This window comes from Myotis yumanensis, unplaced genomic scaffold (assembly GCF_028538775.1).
Source record: "Myotis yumanensis isolate MYYU_CA2020_CCGP unplaced genomic scaffold, mMyoYum1.0.hap1 SCAF_8, whole genome shotgun sequence".
Lineage (NCBI taxonomy): Eukaryota > Metazoa > Chordata > Mammalia > Chiroptera > Vespertilionidae > Myotis > Myotis yumanensis.
Genome location: NW_027223759.1, coordinates 53,139,785 through 53,160,965, shown reverse-complemented (window position 1 = coordinate 53,160,965; position 21,181 = coordinate 53,139,785). Strand labels below are relative to the sequence as shown.

Sequence of the window (21,181 nt, the reverse complement as noted above, 5' to 3'; positions counted from 1 at the left end):
GAAATGTCTGACATTATACTGTCTATGTTTTTTTCTAGGATTTTTATGGTTTTGAGCCTATCGTTTAAGTCTTTAACTCATTTTGAGTTAATTCTTGTGTATCATGTACAATGTGGTCTACTTTCATTTTTTTGCACGTATCTGTCCAATTTCCCAACACTATTTATTGAATTAACTATTTTTACCCCATTGTATGTTCTTGCCTTTTTTGTTATATATCAATTGCCCATGTAGACGTGGGTTTATTTCTGGGTTATTTATTCTGTCCCTTTGATCTATTTATCTATTTTTATGCCAGTACTAGGCTGTTTTGATTTTTAGCCTTGTAGTATAGTTTGATATTAGGTAGTGTGTGGTACCTCCAACTTTGTTCTTCTTTTTTAAGATTTCTGTGGCTATTTGGGGTCTTTTTTGGTTCCATATACATGTAGGTTTTTTGTTGTTGTTGTTCAGTATGATGTTAGCTGTGTATTTGTCATATATATGTGATTTTTATTATTTTGAAATATGTTCCCTCTATTTCCACTTTGCTTAATTTTTTTTATCATAAATGGGTGCTGAATTTTGTCAAATGCTTTTTTCTGCATCTATTGATATGATCATGTGAGGTCATGTGATTTTTATCTTTCCTTTTGGAAAATAATGTGATTTTTAGTACTTTAGTTTTACTTTTTCACAGATAGCTTTAAACAGTATACTTCTGTTTTTTGGACAAGAAAATCAGAGTGGAAACAAAATAACTTTCCCAATAAAAGCAAATAGTGAAGATGTTATGATTAGGTTTCAGAAATGGATGAAGGAGATGTCAGGGACACTCTGAAAGCAGGCAGATGGGAAGAGCAGTTTGATTAGAGTGAGTGATAACAGTGATACTTGGCTTTTTAAAAATATATATTTTATTGATTTTTTTACAGAGAAGAAGGGAGAGGGATAGAGAGTTAGAAACATCGATGAGAGAGAAACATTGATCAGCCTCCTCCTGCACACCCCCTACTGCGGATGTGCTCGCAACCAAGCAACATGCCCTTGACCCGAATTGAACCTGGGACCCTTCAGTCCACAAGCTGACGCTCTATCCACTGAGCCAAACCGGTTAGGGCAGATATTTGCCTTTTTATTTATCTCCAGTTTCAAAAAGAGCAGTGGCCCCTAACTATGATATTTTTGCTAGGATATATATATATACTCATCTCTTCTTGGATTTTTCAAACCTACCACTTGCTAGAATCAGCCGTGGGCAAACTACGGCCCGTGGGCCAGATCCGGCCCGTTTGAAATGAATAAAACCAAAAAAAAAAAGACCCTACCCTTTTATGTAATGATGTTTACTTTGAATTTATATTAGTTCACACAAACACGCCATCCATGCTTTTGTTCCGGCCCTCCGGTCCAGTTTAAGAACCCATTGTGGCCCTCGAGTCAAAAAGTTTGCCCACCCTGTGCTAGATACTATGATAGGTGCTAAGGAAATCATGAATAATATTCTGTTCTCAATGAGCTTCCAGTTTAATATGGGAAAGCAGACAAACAGACATCACAATAAAATAAGTGTTGTGTTAAGGGATTGGTACAGGATGCCATGGGACCTTATCAGAAGAGCACCTAAGTCAAATTTTGGGTTCAGAGATTTCCTGGATGAAGTGATATAGAAGATACAAAAAAATCAGTAGGAGTTAGAAAGGTGCTGAAGAATAGGACAGCAGAGTGGTTCAGATGGAGGGAATGGCACAGGCCTGGATGCAAGCAATTCATTAATGCTTTGCAATATCTGTCCAAAGTCATATGGATAGTGGTAAATAAGAAATCAGACTCAGATTTATGACTCTGATACAATTTTCAGTATACTGATGAATAAAAATAAGCTCTCCAAAGAAACAACATGGAGCAAATAAAATAGGTAAAAGCAGAGAAATTCTGTTTGAAGTTGTGTGGAGGCAGCAATTGTCCACCCTTTCAGCTGTTACCTGTACCCTTAGTGGCAGTTTCTAAGGTGCTTCAGACTGAGGACCACAGTTTAAAATCCCCTAGTCTAGAAAGGAAAAGGATCAGAGATGCAAGGACTGAGCCCCGGGTAGTGGTCACAGCTTGAAGCCAGAAGAATGAAAAACTTGTAACCAATAGATAAAATATTAGAAAAAGGCATCAGAAAAGGACAAAACAACAGCAGCAACCCCCCCCCACCCCACCCCCAAAAACCCCACAAAACATGAATAATATCAGGTTGTAGAAGTCAAGGGAAAACATTGTTTTAAGAAATCTTTAGAGAGATTCACTATGAAATCAATAAAAAAGATCAATATTAACTTTAAAAAACAGTATTGGGTGAAGAGGAGAGGCATGACTAGAAGCCAGTTTGCAAAAAATTAAGAAGAGCATATAGGCGGTAAAGAAATGGAGACAGTATGCCTAGGTGTGATGTCAGAGAAAGTGAAAGACAGTGCCTGTCGGAGAAAGCAATGAGATTATGAGTGATAATTTGTGGTAGAAAAGAACTATGTGCCCAGCCTGCATGGCTCAGTGGTTGAGTGTCAACCTATGAACCAGGAGGTCACGGTTCGATTCCTGGTCAGGGCACATGCCTGGGTTGTGGGCTCAATCCCCAGTAGAGGGTGTGCAGGAGGCAGCCAATCAATGATTCTCTCATCATTGATGTTTCTATCTCTCTCCCTCTCCCTTCCTATCTGAAATCAATAAAAATATATATTTTTAAAAAGAGAAAAGGAAAGAGCTACGTGTTTAAAAATGAGGACACATGACCCAGAAGTTGGCAGAGGCAGGGGATTTCTGGTAGGTGCTATTTCAGGGCAAGATGCAGTTCTTTTGAAATGCCAATCTGCTTTAATTCACAGACAAGTCTTTTCAGCTGGGACACTTTTTTTTTTTAAATCCTGGTGGCTTACTGAAGTTATGAAACCATAGTAGAAGAAGAGATACTGGGCTCAAAAAGTGTGGTCCTTTTATCTCATCTGTGACTAGCTGGAGTGTAAATTTGATGATTCAAGGAGTAGTGCTGTTTTTTATTGGAGTATTTCTGGCATTAGTGTTAAATTTACTTCAGATTCAGAGAAACATGATGCTTTTTCTACCTGATGTGATTGCAAGCTTGTTTTCTTCAGCATGGTGGGTGCCACCGTGCTGTAGCACAGCTTCAGCGGTGATTGGGTAATTATTTCCCTGCATAGACAGGCATCTAAGAGAACCACATAAATTTAAAATAGAGTGGTCCAATGTAATATGATCTCGAACTGGTTATGGCCTTGGAGTAAGAATTGCTTTCTTGGGAACCTTGGTCACTCAACTGCTAGTCTGTAATGGTGTATCAATATACTTCTCCAGATTTTCTCTATGTTCGCTATTGGTTACCATATATATTTTTTGCTGGAGGCATAACAATGGGAAATATTGGTCCACAGCTAGCAATGTATGAATGTAAAGTTATCGCAGAAAAATCTCTTCAGGAATGAAGAAGACGAAAATATATTTTTTGTACAGAAAACAAGATGAGAAGGGCATGTAAATGGTAGATATACCAATGGAACTACAGGCTATAAAGTTGCCAGGATGCAGAAATGTGAGCTAGTCACTGTGTCCCATTGCCCAAATGCCCTTCTCAACCAAAATTAGGGGGTTAGGAGGTATGGAAAGATTCATCCATCGATGGGTCATGAGGTTTTAGTGTCTCCTGGACCTGAAATGGGTGTAAGAGAAACACAGAGAATAACAATCTCCTTGGGAAATGTGACTACTGCATTTGTCTTCCATTTAGCTTCTCACCATGATTCAATGGTTTCCTGCACTACTCACTTTGAGTACATGACTCTGATAAAGTATTGCCATTACTTGCTCTTGGAAAAGCAAAACTAATTTTTTTTTGCTATGTATACAATGCATATATTTATTAACATACTTTTAGTCATGTGCATTAAAGAAAATAAATCAAAGTTATTGATAACAATAATGGTTACTTTAATGTATTGTTTAATCTCACCTTTTGTACAAAACATTTTGTATTTTATGCAGTTCTCATGACACTTTTAGTGGTCTTTTGTTCTTGTCTCTGTACCTAATCAGTTTAAAGTGTCATTGTGCTCATGCTCTCCTAAAGTTTTCTAATGTTGCTGGTCTCATGCTTGCATAGCTTTTATGAGACAAACTAGAGGCCCGGTGCATGAATTTGTGCACCAGTGGGGTCCCTCGGTCTGGCCTGCAGGATCGGGTGGAAACCGGCTCTCCAACATCCCCAGAGGGGTCCCAGATTGTGAAAGGGTGCAGGCCAGGCTTAGGGACCCCACCGGTGCACGATTGGGGCTGGGAGGTTGGCCAGCTGGAGAGGGACAGCGGGAGGGCTCCAGGGCATGTCTGGCCCGTCTCACTCAGTCCCAATTGGCCAGACCCCAGCAGCAAGTTAACCTACTGGTTTGAGCATCTGCTTCCTCGTGGTCAGTGCACATCATAGTGAGCGGTTGAGTGGCCTCAGCATATCATTACCATAATATGATTGGTTGAACGGACGACCCAACAACCAGACACTTAGCATATTAGGCTTTTATTATATAGGATTTCTAGAAAATGTCAAAGCTAGGATGCAGTACATTGAGCTGCAGTCTTTGCAAAGTTAATATGTCTATGTGCTCACGTATTTTGCTTAGGTATAAGATATGGAAAAAAAGGCCTCATTTAATTTTCAAAGATATTCTTTATACTTGAGCTTCTTACAATTAGATTTCCTTAAAGTCATAGTTTTACCAACCAAATAACAAAATGTGATTGATTTTGTTAAGACTCTCCTAGTACCTCTGGCATCCTAATCTTATAATGTGGTAATAATATGTAGACCTTCTATTCGAAGCTATGAGCTTTCCTTTCATTGTGCCAAGAGCAAGTGTCAAGTTAATCAATTTAATTTCAAGAATATATACATTACACCAGATGATCAAGCTGAATTTGTCAAGTTAGCAATAAGTAATGAGTTTGTGGAAATAAGTTTTTCTAGGTTGCCTTGATTTTAAGAAATGGCAAAAATAGAATAAAGCACTCTGCTTATGAAAGATGAAATGTTTCTTCAAATATATTGTAATAATCTAAAGCTCTCAAAGATGGCTAGCTAAGGAAAGATTGGGGTTGTATTAACTCTCTTTAGTTGGTTGGATCAAAACAAAGAGCAGGGTCTATTACTCTAGTTTATTAACATACAGGAGTTGAATAATTACAGAGCTATTAGAAAGTATGATCTCATTGCTAGGTTATGGGAAGGTTTTATTTTAGATTTTGATCTCTTTTCTATCTTTTTGTTGTTGTTTTTCCAGCCCATAGCCCTCTATAAAACCCTGTTTACTAAATAATAAATGTAAAGTACATAAACTGAATACCTCACATTATCACAAACTAAATTTTTAAACAGAAAAACATGCTAAGCTAACTAAACTTGGTATTCTACAAATATCAAGTAGAAATAGTGTTCATATAAATTAACTTACAATATTATAAGTAGCAATTATTACTCAGTTTATTTTCATTTACATGGGTTTTAAGGATATAAAAATCCAGTGGAATTTTTGGAAGAACATTTTATTATGAATATTTGATTTTAAAAAACAACTCAGTTGCCTATTTAAATTCTGTCTGCTTTTTTTCCTGATTGCATGTGTATCAGTAGTTGAGAAACAGTGCTTTAAATACATTTTAAAATTTCAGCAGTTGGAAGAACTATTAAGCTGGAAGATCCCACCATTTATAGGCAAATTTATACTAGAATAGGTCTCAGAAAGGCAAAGATGAGGAATACCATTTTTTCAGTTGCACAGGCTGACATATATATTAAACAAACATTTATTGGGAAATGTGGGCAAAACATTTCCTGCTTTTATAATTGAAAAAAATTATACCATGGGTGCTTCATTCTTTTAGATATAAAATAAAATTTTTGGAAGAAATGAAATTAACCTTCTACGAATCATTATCTTTGAGAATGGTCATCATATCTCAACAAATCAAAATACTGTGCATTTGATATACAACACAACACCTGTGACCATTTAATGCATCTTAATGAAGAAATCACCAATACCTGCTTAGTACTCTCCCTCTAATATGGATGTTTGTGCAAATTTCTGTCCTTTCATAGCTGCTTGATAAGAAAGTATGGAAGGTTTGCAAATCTATAGTTCCAGAGAAAGAAAATAGTAGATGGAGTAGATCTGAGAAATAACATTGTTAAAAGACACTTAACAAAAGCTTACTGGTATCTACCAACCCCCTGGCTTTGTGGAGGCAGAAAGATGAAGAGACATTAATCTTGTTACACAAAGGCTCATAATTCATTAGGAATAGTGAGGATTAAATAGGAAAATAATAAACTTATACTGGATACTATGGCTACTGGACTATCATTAAAGCAGAATTTAGTTCAAAAGCAGAAAGGGAAAACAAAGATAGCAAATGTTTGGATTAAGAATCAACAATAAGATGGGTTTCCAGAAATTTATTGAATAATGATTTTTTGAGTGGCTATTAATATTTATTTGATTCTAAGATGTCAGATTTTTAATAGAGAAAAAACCTCTATATTAAATGTGCATTGTAAGAAGCATTTCAGAAATGTAAAAATATGAACAAACATGTTCATTTGTGATGTGTACCAAGCACTTTGCTAGTATAGGGGGTAAAAGGTGTGTCTGCCTTATAGTAATGGGTCCAGCATTATGGAGATTAATTGAGTGGAGTCACATATATATTACACAAATAAATACATAAAAATGCAATTATAAAGTTACATTGCAAGCAATTCTGGATAAATTTAGTCATGTATATGTAGAAAAAAAAGTGATTTTAAAACATTGATATACAGGGGTTTATCTAAATCTGAGTTTTATCCTTTAGTTTTTGATTAGCAAGGACCAACAGGTCAATGAGCCAAGATAACCTCTCTTTCATCATCTTTCTCCCAACATCTCTGATCAACTTTGGGGTTCTGCTGTAGGTTGCAGTCCTGCCTCTCTTCCAGATGACTTCTCCACGATGTTGGCACCCTGTCTAAATTTGCAGTCAGAACTAGTTTTATGAATTCAGTTTGTATATTTTTATCCCACATTAAGATTCTCATAACCTCTCAGTTTATTCAAAATTTCTAGTTGAAATCTTTAAGAGTAGTGTTAAAGATACTGTAAAAGAGCACAATTATTTTTACTTGTCAAACGTGATTGGTCAGGTGATGTCTATTATATTACAACATGTTCAATTAATCAATATGCATTAAGCATTACTATCCTATATAATAAAAGGCTAATATGCAAATTGTCCCCTCTACCAGGAGTTCAACCAGGGGGTGAGGCCTGCCGGCCAACCACCCTCGGCCCTTCCCCCAAGCTGGTCCCACCTCTGATCGGCCCAAATTGGGGCCGGCCGGCTGGACCTCACCAGTGCATGAATTCATGCACCGGACCTCTAGTATTCTATAGTATGCTGGGACTATGGGAGATAAAATTGTTACATTTTCTACTTTAAAGGAGGCTTGAATTTAGTTAAGGAGATGAGAAAAATAATATTATTCTATGTTCTTCCAAAAATTCCACTGGATTTTTATATCCTTAAAACCCATGTAAATGAAAAAATTATGAGTAATAATTGCTATTTATAATATTATATGTTAATTTCTTTGAACACTATTCTACTCGATATTTGTAGAACTAGCCAAGTTAGCTTAGCATATTTTTTCTGTTTAAAATTTCAGTTTTTGATAAAATAAGGTGTTCCGTTTATATACTTTACATTTATTATTTAACAAACAAGAAAATATCAAGTGAAAATGTAAATACATATATCTGGTAAAGGAAGAAGTTCACTTTGTAAAAACATTCTATTGTAATAGCTCTCAGTTTCAGGCAAAACAGTTTTTATATATTACCAAAAAAAGCTATCTTTTATAGATATTTTCTCTGTAAGACTATTCAAATATTATGAAGGGTAACAAAATATGTTCTGTAAATGAATGCTTATTACTTAGTCTCAGTGAAGTTTGTGTTGTGGCCGGTTCTGCTGCTTCTAGTCACCCCATTATGTTGCTCATCTCTTCATTGCATAGGTATCTACCTAGTGTCTTCATAGTCTATAAGAACTTGCTCTAAAAATAATTACTAGGAGACTAGTTTTATTTCTTTCAAAACATTTCATTTTTTGTGTTTAAAAGAATGAAGCACCTATGGTAGAATTTCATTTTCAATTATAAAAGCAGACTTTAGGGAGTAAGAGAGGTGGTCCTTACTCACTGTGAAATCATATCACTTGGTGTTATGAGTTGAATTACGTTCCACCAAAATTCGTATGTGGACGATCTAAACCTTGTAACTTAGGTTGTGATTATATTTGGAGACAGGGCCTTTAGTGATATTGAGGTTAAATGAGGTCATATGGGTGGATCCTAATCAAATCTGACTGGTGTCCTTAAAAAAAGAGGAAATTTGGACACAGAAAAGAGGCACCAGAATGCACAGGCACATTAAAAGGAACATGCGAGGACACAGCGAGCGGGCAGTATCTGCAAGCCAAAGAGAGGCCTCCGAGGAAATCAACCTGATGACACTTTGATCACAGATTTACAGCCTCCAGAGCTGTAAGAAAATAAATTTTGATTTTTTAAGCCACCCAGTCCGTGGTGTTTTGGTATAGCAGCCCCAGAAAGCTAGTATACTGAGTAAAAGCTTATAATTTAGTTCTATTTATGTTTGGAGTTGTAAGAGCAAACTCTCTGAAGTCGTTCCCCTGTTAATGGCCACCCTATCCTTTCGGCTGTTCTGATGAAAAAAACCATGGATTTATTTTTGACTACTCTCTGACACACCCAGACTTCTTAACAAATATAATGGCTCTCTATATAAAATTTAAACACTACTTACCACCCTCTCTTTCTCCATCATCTCTTGTCTAGATTATTACAATTGCCTTTCAACTGGTGTCCCTGATTTTACACTTGCTCTTACACAGACTGTTCTCTATGAAGCAGCCAGGATTATTCTCTTACAGCCCAAGTCAGATCATGTCACACTGCTTCTCAAAGCCCACTGATGGGGCTAGAAAACACTGTATGCTCATAAATATGTTGAAAACATGATAAGAACTACTGAAAGAGATATGTCAAAAATCACAGTAACTGGTAGAAAGACTGATTTTCTTTTTGTTCTTTATTTTATAAATATCCTCTAGTCTGCTTGTATTATTTTGGTAATTCAAAATACTTTTGAAATAGAAAAAAGTATAGACATAAAAACATGTTTGGCTTCTACAGATAGACCATAATTCTCTGACTTTATGCCACATATTAACACCTAACTTGCTACACAGCACTCTAGGGGTTAATCTAGTCAATAAAAAGACTTAAAAAAAAAAAGAATCACAAACCATTACTGTTCAGCACACACAGGAAGGTACTGATAATAACTACAAAGACAAAGGAGATCATCTGTAACACAGGGACTAAAATTAGTAATAATGTTGAAGGCAGTTCTACCAAATTATGTTTTCTAGAAGACAGCCACAGGCTCTTCTGTTGTAAAGAAGACTGATCACCTCCATTAGCCTTGACAAAAGCAATGACTTCTGGATGAGGGCATTTAATTATAATGTTTATCTAATCACTCTGTAGCCATTTACATAAACAAGATGGCTTACGGCGCACACATGGGTGTGGGGAGGGGAAGTGGCAGTAAAACATAGTGTTTGGTGAAGAGTGTATTTTAAGCCAAACAATTCAACATCATAAGTCAGAATTACTGACATTTTATACTGGTGTTTTTAAAAATGTAATAAAAAAAACAGTCCATTCTATTGCCTTTGGATTACTGAAATTTCTAGTCTAGTAACAATAGTAATAACAATAATGATACCTAACACCTAATTTGAATTTATTTACACCAGATCCTGTTCTAGGTGCTTTTACCTACATTAACTAATTTACCTTTGTAATAATACTGTTAGGTTGAATACTATCATTATCCCAACTTTTAAAAAATATGTTTTTATTGGTTTTTTAGAGAGAGAGAGAGTAAGGGAGAGAGTTGGAGAAATAGAAACATCAACGAGAGAGGAACATCATCCATCAGCTGCCTTCTGCATGCTCCCTAGTGAGGGATTGAGCTGGCACCAGAATCAAACCAGTGACCTCTTGGTTTCTGGGTCAAAGGCTCAACCACTGAGCCACATCGGCTGGGCTCATTATCTCCACTTTAAGAAAACAGATATAGAGAAGTTAAATAACTTGTCCAAAGTCCCTCAGGTAAGTGATCATAGGAACCGTGGCTAAAGAGACTAAAGTCCAGTATTCTAAGCACTTATATACCTAAAGGTTATTATTATTATTATTTTGCATTAGCATTTCTATTTTATGGCCAGAGTCACTAAAAATTACTTTGAATAAAATTGACAGAAGAATTTAATCCAAACTTACACTTTATTTGCTTATATTGCTGTCTCTGGTTTTTTTGGTTTCCCTTTTCTTTTCTTTTTGTAGTTTTCGATTGGAGTTATTTAAGTCCATTAGTATAGGTGAAAAACAGGAAAGTGTTTTTTTTCTCATTTTATTTATTTAGAATATCTGCTTTTGATGTTTAAGAACATAAACTCTAAATAGCCAGAGCCTTCTTTGAGCTTTTTCAAACGTCCTGTCCAAGCCTGCAGCCTCTGAGAACTCTCTGCTGAGATTCCCAGTATCAGAGGCGGGGACTCCGGAAGGAAGGAGCGGTACATCTGTTTCCTTAAGGCAGTGGTTATCACACCCGCCTACCTCAGGAAAGAACACTGGCTACTTGTGATACCTGTGATGTATAAAATAAATATTTTAGGTTAAAAAACTTATTTCTCCTCGTTGGAATTCATTTATGGGTGAGAACTATTATTAACAAGAGATAGGCCTGACAAGGAGGCATAGGTGACTAATGTCCACTTATAAATCTGACTCTCCAAAAAAGTGTCTTTTCTATGAACTCACATTTTTATACAAGATTTCTTAGTACTTTCAGAACATCGCTGTTGAAATGTCACTGTACTCCCAGGAATGGAATGACACATTCTATCATTGTCCTCACTGACACAGCACATTGGCTGTGAAAAAGAAGCCAGGGCCCTGGGGGAATTGAGCACACACAGCTAAGTGAAGGAAGTCATCCCAGGCCAGGGTTAGACGCAGCTGTGAGGAATAGGAATCTGGACAGTGCTGGTGTAGTTCTCGTGATATGAGGGCAGGTCTGCTGGGTGTTTTGGGAGGTGATACCATACAGGAAGAGGGGTCCTGAAAGGGGAAGCTAGGAAGCCCGCATAGTGAAATGTAGATCACTTCCTTGTTCTGGAGCCATCTCTTTCATCTGGCTCTGCTGATGGAAATGGCACAGAGCTGCATCTAGAGCAGCGTTTCTCAACCTGTGGTTTGCGACCCCTTTGGGGGTCGAACGACCCTTTCACAGGGGTCGCCTAAGACCATCGGAAAACACATATATAATTACATATTGTTTTTGTGATTAATCACTATGCTTTAATTATGTTCAATTTGTAACAATGAAATTGGGGGTCACCACAACATGAGGAGCTGTATTAAAGGGTCTCGGCATTAGGAAGGTTGAGAACCACTGCTCTAGAGGAAGTACATTGTAGCTGCAAGTGCAGAGGTTTCAGGGTCAAACAGACCTGGATTCAAATGTAATTCTGTCAGCATGTATGGCTTTGGGTAAGTCATCAAACACTTAGTTTCCTGCATCTATAAAATGTAGAAATCAAACTACTAAACTAGAAAACAAAGTGCCTCATGTTATGCATGTGGCAGCTATATGCATATCAGATAGATGTGCAAAATATGCAATAGCTAGTGGAAGTGTATATGTGCATTATACACACACATATGTCTGTACATAGATGTATTCATGGGTCTACTATAGTGCTCTTTCTCCTTTGTTATGTTACTTCTGCAAGAAACTTGCTATATATTTTCTATTTTACATTTAAGTTTCCTTTTATCTTATAGAAATATGCTTTTACCAAATTTTCAGAATATGCACATAATTTCCTATTAAAAATTGTGTTGGGCTGCTTTTTCTTAGGTAAATTAGCAGAATGACTAACTTGGAGAATTCTAATCAATAGCTACCTAAAAAAACAGGATGTTTGCCGTATGATATAACAGATTCAGGCAATATGTTACTAATTTACTTTAACAAGAAAGAGAGTATTGCTCCTAATGAATAATATTAACAGTGTTCTTTTGGGCACCACTACTATGCAGTAGGCACCTAAGGTAACATTATTTGAATTCATGACAAAGCTGGGTAAGGATTTGAGGCAGGTCTTCTGTATATTCAAATGGTTTGACCTGAACCATAGCATATGTATGTATGTGCCTAGGCAAATATCTAACAATTATTCTAATCTAGCAGATTAAATCATGTTTGTCATTCTACAAAGACATTAGAGAGCATATGCCAATTCTGGAAACCAGGCACACGTTCACAAGGCCCTACATTTAGTAGTTCCTGACATTGGATTGGATGCCATCTATCAGAAGGACCTGAAGTTCTACCTGGCAGGTCACCGAGCAGCCCTCCAAGCCGTTTACTGCTTCCTTCCTCCCACAGGCTTCCTTAGTTAGGATTCCCAATGGGGAGGTAAAAGCAGGTAGTATTTTTGTTCCACCCCTCACTGTCTCTAATATACCTTATTCTCAGAATCACTCTGGGATCCAGTTTCAGGAAGATGAAAAACATCTCTTCCTCACAAGGTTGGAGGTCCTGGACATGACCTTTATAAGATTTACTTTATATATTTTTCCCAATTCTTACAATTTACGCCAAAAATTGTTGGAGATACCTGTCCTTTTAAAAATGACTTGCCATATCGATTACATAATGAATAAAACAGTTGATACATATTTGCTTTCTACCTATAATTTTGAACACAGTTATAAATATTTTAGTTTATGGATTAACTCTGTACCTGGTCCTCTCCTAACCCACCTGGTGTTTTTTTGAAATAATAAAATATATATCTTTGGAGCCAACATCCATGAATCCAGGATATTCTCAGCCATCTTGTTCTGCTATAGTATGAAGCTAGACTAGAAATAAGACAGTGTTAAGTGAAAGAAACTTTCTTTGTCTACTCCACCTCTCAAGGGCTCCATTTATAGGACTACAGACCAAACATCCTATGGCCTACCTCATCCTTTCCATGGTACCAGCCTGCTGCTGAGCTTTAGTTTCTCCTTTTTAAATGGGGACAAAAATACCTGTCCTACCTCTCATAGGAGTGATTTGAGGTTAATGAGATTATATCAAAGTATTTTATAACCCACATAACAAACATATGTGATAAGGTACTTTATATTGAGCATCTACTAAATTCTAGGAATAGTACTTTACATATGTTATAGTACCCTCTTAAAGCCTCAACATGACCCTGCACAATGGTTATAATTATAATGGATGTAAGATGAGTTAATAAAAGCTCAAACATGTTCTGTGATTTCCTAAGGTCACATAGGGCCAAGGAGCAGAGTCAAGACTCACTTAAATATTACTTCCAAATGGAGGCTTTACTTTTCTTTCCACTCAGAGCTCAGACTTATTAATTATCCTAAAGAATGGCAGGTGGCATCAAAAAAGGTGGGGGAATCGCCGAGTAATCTGCCCCTTCAGCAAAGCTGATGAAAATATCCTGATAAAAATCAATGCTTAGAAGAGATCACCTGAAAACCCCAGGGCTTCATACATTTTTAAAATAACTTTTATGTATTGAGCATAAAATGAAAAGAGAAAAAATAGATCCTTTAGATGAAAGAACAATATGGTATGCCATCCCAGCCAGGTCCAAGCTTAGGGTTTTCATATTACAAACATATACACACAGAGCAAATGAAACAAAACAGGGAAACATAAGAACTTCCTTTGTTTTTTGAAAATAGATGGAAACAACAGAAAGTTCTCAGAAATGCAGAGAGAAATTTTTTTTCACAATTGCTAATATACTGCATATTAGAATTTGTCTATGAATTCCAACTTGAGACTTAGAAATCAGATCCTGGAGAAACTAGCAGATCTTCTATATGTAATAACATAGATAAGGCATCCATGGCTCTAGAACTTCAGGCCTTACCTTCTCTGCTTCCCACACTTTTGACAGAAGTCAAGGCAGGATCTTTCCTATCACAATTCTCTACTATGTCCACTGACTCTTTCAAGACCTCTCAATGGCCTGAGTACTTTTCTTCAATAACATTCCTTCAGAGCCTGAGCTACAATTATTCTAGCTATGCCTACATCTAATCTTTTTAATTAATGATATGGACTTTATATGAGGGCTGCATGACCTACAAAAACCACAGCGACAATGGAATAAACAAATCTTTCCAAAAATCCTTGGAAGCTGGCCTACTGTTCTCACTTTAACATTCAAAATAGTACTTACTAGGGCCCGCAAAGCTCACTGTACAGTCTGGTCCTTGCCTCTCTCACAGCCCCACCCCCGTTTCTTTCCCCACTCCCCTTCTGATTCAGCCGCACTGACCTTTCTGCGACAATCTGCTCCCTGACCCAGACCTTCCCATCTGCTGTTACTCTCTCTAGTCCACCACACCACCACCCTGCCCACACCATTTCTTACGAAATTTTGTTCAATCTCTTAGTTTTTCCTGAGCACATAGACTCAAGGCTTCTTAGCAACCTAGACTTCATTATAGCATATTTCACAAATGTATTTATATAATTAAGTAATCGACTGTTTAGTATTTCTCTCCTGCATTTAAAGAAAGCCCCCAGGACCATGTCTATCTTATGCAATGTTACACTTAGCATGGTGTCTTGCTAAGTGTAGTATTGAATTAACTTTTTAACTCACTTTAAAAAAATAACTTACTAACTTTTTATTCAGTTAAGCATTGTGCATAATAATACCTTCATGACTAGGCTTTCAATGGATCATTTTTTTGTGTGTGTCGCCATACATATAGAACAAAACATACTATAACCTGGGTTACCCTGAAAGCATAGCCTGAATAGAGGCTTTCTTAAAGGGTAATTGATCTTAAGGAACAGGAGTAAAGAATCAGAGAATGATTACTACAGATGAATTGTATCCCCTCAAAATTTATATGTTGAAGCCCTAGCTTCCATTGCAATTCTTTGGAGATAGAGTCTTGAGGAGGTAATCAAGTTTAGGTTAAGTGAAGTTAGAAGGATATGCTCTAAATCTGATAAATGATCTATATCCTATATAATAAAGAGCTAGTATGCTAATTAGACTGAACAGCCAAATGACCTTCCGGATGAAGCTGGGGCTACAAGGGCCGTCCGAGGCTGCTAGAGGCTGTGAGGGCCAGCTGAGGCAGCCAGGGTTGCAAAGGCCAAGCCCCTTGCACAAATTTCATGCATCGGGCCTCTAATATATATGCCTAAGCGACCTGGTTGACCGGTCGCTATGACAATGCACTGACCACCAGGGGGCAGACACTCAATGCAGGACCTGCCCCCTCATGGTCAGTGTGCTCCAACAGCCAACCTACCGTGGCTGGCCAACCTCCCGCAGTCCCTCGCCCTAGCCGGCCAGCCCTGATTGGCCTGATCGACTTAAGGGAGTGCGCCTAAGTCGGCAATTGGACCTCCTTAGCGCTGCCTTGGAGGCAGGAGAGGCTCTCGCCACTGCCGCTGTGCTCACCAGCCTTGAGCCCAGTTTCTGGCTGAGCGCGGTGTTCCCCCTGTGGGAGTGTATTGACCATGAGGGACAGTTCCTGCATTGAGTATCTGCCCCCTGGTGGTCATTGTGAGTCATAGAGACCAGTCATTCCATTGTTCAGTCAATTTGCATATTAGCCTTTTATTATATAGGATATAAGTAAATTATAATTATAGATTTGGATGTTTAGCATTTTTTCTACTTGACTTATAGTTTAGAGGCAAATAGTCCCTTAAAGTCTAGAAGGCATCCTGGCTTAAAAGGGTCCCAAAGCCCTGGTTCTAAAATACAATTTATAAAACATTCTCTGACGGGGACAGAAAGGGAATGACCTATTTCTAAAACACTGTAGAGTGGTCTAGTGCCCTGGCTATATATCTATCCAACTTTCTGGACATGGTCTGTCCTAGAATAATTCAGGATAAACTAACCTCTTATCTCTTAGTTGGAGGAAAGTCATGACTAGGGAAAAGGGCCCATTGCATATTTGTTTTTAGTATGGTGACAAAAAGATACTTTTCACAAACTGCACCATTTTTCCTTTTCAGGTGTAACTGTGTGGAGCCCCATAACCCCAGCAACGACACACTAAAGGAATGGAGCAAGTCCAATATTTCTGCCTCTGACATAATTTGGGAGAACCTAACTGTGTCAGTAAGTGATACGTTGAAAAATGAGTCATATATTGAATTGTATTATTGTTTGGTGGCTTTTGTTGACATTGTGAGTGAATTATCACCACTAAGGTAACTTTTTTTGAGTGCATACTGCTATAAAAGTGATAGTTGTTGTTTTTTTTCTGGGGTTTTCTTTCACTTTGAAGTATTTCTAGTACCTAGTAGGCCTGCATTGCTCTAAAAGCACACATATACAGCATAATATGACTAGACTAACTGAAAGCATATTAAATAACAATGGTGTTGACCTAAATGAAGCCATATGGCAGCAGTAAGTGGTCCTTCTGTGTAAAGAAACCAGATGCTTTTACTTTGCTCTGCAGTACTGTTCCAGCTCTTCAGAATATGCCGAGAGTAAGGGGCTGCCTGTTATTATTTTGGTGTAAATATTGAAGTCTTTGGGAGAACCAAAGTCAGTTTATTAACGAAATTCTGGCACGTCTCTCAGGGGGGATTTCTTGTTTCCATTTTCTTCTGATCTCCCCCTCAGGAAAGAGAATGGCAACACATTTTTATTTTAAATCCCATACCTTTTAAAAACGGGGTTTTTTTCTTATCTCTGCCTTGTGGTTTCTCTCTTTCATAGCTGTTTCTCCATTCTGCTTAATCTACCATTATGTTTGTGCACTTCTTTTTTCATCTGTATTTGCATCCTTCACTTCTGTTTTATCAAATCTCATAATTGGAAAAATTGAAAATGTTCTGCTTTAAATAAATATTTTTAAAAATCCGAGTCTTCCTAGTTTTTTTTTATTCCCCTCTGTTACAAACATGATGATCCAAAGCTTCTTCCACTTCACCTACTTGTGTAAGCTCAAACCCATTATAGGCATCAGCATAAAACTATATGAATTCAGCTCATTTTATGTAAGCAATGTCATTTTAGTAAGCAAACTAGTTAGTAGAACAAATAAATCTTTTTTGTTGTACAAATATTATAAAAATCTAAATGTGTTTTCTTAAATTGAGGTTTAATTGACATGCAACATTATATTAGTTTCAGGTGTACAATATAATGATTTAATATTTGTATATATTATGAAGTGACATCCACAATAAGTCTTTGTAACATTCGTCACTGCACATAGTTACAGAATTGTTTTCTTATGATGAGTACTTTTAAGCTCTACTCTCTTAGTAACTTTTAAATATAAACATGAATTTTGTAAGAGCACTTTACCTATTGCCTATTTTGTCAATTTTCTCATTAAACGTTTTCTTTAGAATAAAAATCAAATTACTTACCCTCTGTATAAAATTCAACCTTGACCTATATTTTACTACCTTTATTCTTACCTTCATCATTTTCTCTAGAATAAGCCTTTACTTACTCTTGTTTTCTTCTTTTATAGTTAACATTTACTATGTCCTACTTTTTTTCCCTAGAAAAATAATATTGCATGGTTATCCATTTATTGGATAACCATTGTTACCTATACCATGGTTGAGCCATCCAACAGTGTATCTTCCAACTACATTTTTTTGGGTAAACTATAAGGATGTTATGTCTAAAGAATCTCTTGCTTGCTTTCCTCACCCTGGTGTTCTCTTCAATGCAGAAACCCCAATAATCCCATCTCTAAATTATTTAACATGGTCACTTACTCTATGTATTTTATATTGTCTGAATAATTTAATGCTAAATAATAATATTCTGCATAGCTGCAAACCCTGAATAATAACCTAAAAGACTCCCAGAACAAGTGATCTGGCTTGCCATTGGTTAATTTTAAATATTAGAAGCTTTAGAGCAGTGGTTCTCAACCTTGGCTGCACATCACCTGGGAATCTTTTTAAAATCCTGATTTCTGGGCCTCATCCTCCAGAAATTCTGTTTCTTTGTTACTAATGTTGTGGTTCCACCCCATAACAAAGAAGCAGAATTTCCGGAGGATGAGGCCCAGAAATCAGGATTTTAAAAAGATTCCCAGGTGATTCTGATGTGCAGCCAAGGTTGAGAACCACTGCTTTAGAGTCAAGCAGAGTATAGTGAACAGTATTTTGCAATCAAAGCATATCCAGCATTTTGCTGTTGTTTCAAAGTCCTGAACTAGGTGTTAACATTCTGGCATAAATTTTCATATTATTTGTCATTAGTTAAAAGCTGCTTTTGAAATTGAATAATTGCTAATCTTGACCAGAAATAACCTTTATCACCAGAGGGAATTGCTACATAATGAAAAAAATTTGTAATTTTTATGTTAATGAAGACCATTGAAATTTTTTTGTTTTAATTGTTATACCGGTGTTGTTTTTTTAAAGGATAATCACAAATTAGTAAAAGCATTTTACTAATAAAGTTTTGTACTAATGGCTTTTATAACTACTTTGTAAAAATAATAATATATCATTATTTTTTACGTTGTTCATTTGACATATTTTTTTAAATTACATACCTCATAAATTATAGTTTTACATTGCGAATTCAGAAAGGGCAAAGAACTTTAGCTTTCTGTGATTTTCCCAAACTCCTATATGCATAGTGAGTGTTCCATAAATTTTCAATGATTATTTTAAAAGATAGTCCCATATCACAGATTTACTATTTAACATGACTTGTTTTTGTTTATTTTCCACCTTTATTGAGGTATAGTTGACAAAAATTAAACATATTTAAGGTATACAACATACTGTTTTGATTACATGTATGCATCATGAGATGATTATCACAATCAAGCTAATTAACATACCAATCCATCACATAGTTGCCTTTTTAGGTGAGAACAATTAAAACATACTCTTAGTAAATTTCAACTATGTAATACACTATTATTAAATACAGCCACTATGCTGTGGGTTAGAACTTCAGAACTCTTTCATTCCTCATAACTGAAACTTTGGACCCTTTGACGCAATATTTCCCCATTTCCCCTTCTCCCCACAGCCTTTGGTAACCACCATTGTACTCTGCTTCTATGAGTGACTTTTTTTTTAATTCCACATTTAAGTGAAATCATGCAGTGTTTGTTTTTTCTGGCTTATTTCATTTAGCATAATGTCTTCCAGGTTCATTTATGTTCTTGCAGATAGCAGGATTTCCTTCTTATTTTAAGGGTGAATAACATCCAATTGCATATTTATACCACATTTTTTTCATCCATTAATTTTTTGGTAGACACTTAGGTTATTTCTGTATCTTGGCTGTTGTGAATAATGCTTAATACAAGTCTTTTATGGCAAGCTGGAATAGTTAGGTTTCTTTTGTTATATGTATTTTTAGCAGTATCTCAAAATCAGCCGTTATAAGGAGTTCTTAGGTAAGGTTTAAAATATTCACAAGCATTTAACTTGCAATTGGTTAATAGTCTCAGTGCCAGAATAACATATTTAGCTAGCATATTTAAGGGGCAGGACACTAATGCCAACTTCAACTTCTTATTTTATCAAACTTGATTTTTACTAACTTATAAAATTATTAATACTTAGGATGTATTTGAAGGATAATTAGTAGAAATGAGTTTGGCAACAAGCATTTTTTTTTATTTTGTAAGTGAAAGCATGCGTTAGACTCAAACTAAAAGAACAGGATTTAGATTTGGTTTTCACTTCTATATCTCAGGATATAGATGTACAAGAGTGTGTGGGGGGGGGGGAGGGGGGGTGAGAAACAGTTAACATAAACCAGAAAATAAATGTAGAATTTAGTAGATTATACTTTTTAAAATATTAACATTCTGTACCTCCCCCCAAAAATATCCTTTTCAAATTTACTTTGAATTAAAGTACCTAAGCAAGCTATTGCAAATTTATTATAGATTATAAGACAGTTAAACAACCCTTTGAAATAGCAAATGGCAGCTCCGTTCTTAAGAATTGAGAGCAAGACTCAGCCAAGTCAAAGGAACATTTTATAACTGCACGAAAGACTGCAGAAATCACAACTCTATAGATAATGAGTTTACAGTGGAGCTTGTAGCTCCTCTTCGTATTTAGTTGCTCAGCTTACCCATTACTTGGCTTAGTAATTGCTCTCCTAGTATCTCTGAACAAGGACAAGAGAAGGAACTAAAAAAAAAAAAAAAAAAAAGCAAGGATTTATTTTTGGAACTTTATTTTTACAGAGTTTTGAGAAAAGGAAAATTAAAGCTATAATTAAGGCCTGGAGGATTTTTCTTTGGTTTTTCAATTAGCCAAGTTATTGTGCTCTGTATTAACTTAACATGGATAATTGGAATTCAGCCTTAGCTAGCAAGGAAGGTATTTGCAGTTAGATTAGAAGAGGGGACAGAATTGTTTCAGATAATTATAAGGTACACTAACAATATTTCTTCATAAGCCAAGCCTTAGGAGTAGCTGCTCCAACTAGATTTACTGGTTGGTTGTTTATTTTTTGAATAACAGTGTAGCTGTCTGTGGTTTATTCTACAGTCTTTTGAACGTATTTATTTTCTGCTATACAAGGGCTCCAGGGCCTGAGGCATTGTTCAGTGAGTGGACTCTGTGTTATTGCCCAATCCATCAGTGCATATGTTTCTTTAAAATCTCTCTGTACCATGGCACAATTCCATTTCTGTTCAGGTCCAGAATATCTCAAGGATTGATCAAGTCACTGGTTCATTTAAGCAATTATTTTCTCTGTTTTAAAATAAAACTGAATACTTTAGTAATATAATCTTTAAAACAAAATAAGAGAAACCAAAATGATTTTAAAAGGAAATTTTCAATTTCAAAATATTTATGTTTAAAGTGCTCAGCTTTTCTTGGAGAAAGGATTTTTTTTTGACTTTGCTGCCACCTCATGGCTAAGGCAGTAATTAGACATGATCCTCCAGGGCCTTATAAAAATATATATTGGGGGTGGA

At 36.2% G+C, this 21,181-nt stretch overlaps 1 protein-coding gene and 1 pseudogene across 7 annotated transcripts in view; both read left to right on the top strand.

Annotated features, from left to right (window-relative positions):
* SLC4A10 (solute carrier family 4 member 10) overlaps nucleotides 1-21,181 on the top strand; it is a 228,564-nt gene that overhangs the window by 162,005 nt on the left and 45,378 nt on the right. For all 7 annotated transcript variants that reach the window (XM_070422867.1, XM_070422869.1, XM_070422871.1 and 4 more), the window contains one exon: nucleotides 16,251-16,356. In XM_070422867.1, coding sequence (XP_070278968.1) covers nucleotides 16,251-16,356 — 106 coding nt within the window. The remainder of the gene's footprint in view (nucleotides 1-16,250; nucleotides 16,357-21,181) is intronic.
* On the top strand, nucleotides 2,753-3,464 carry LOC139015424 (insulin-induced gene 2 protein-like; annotated as a pseudogene).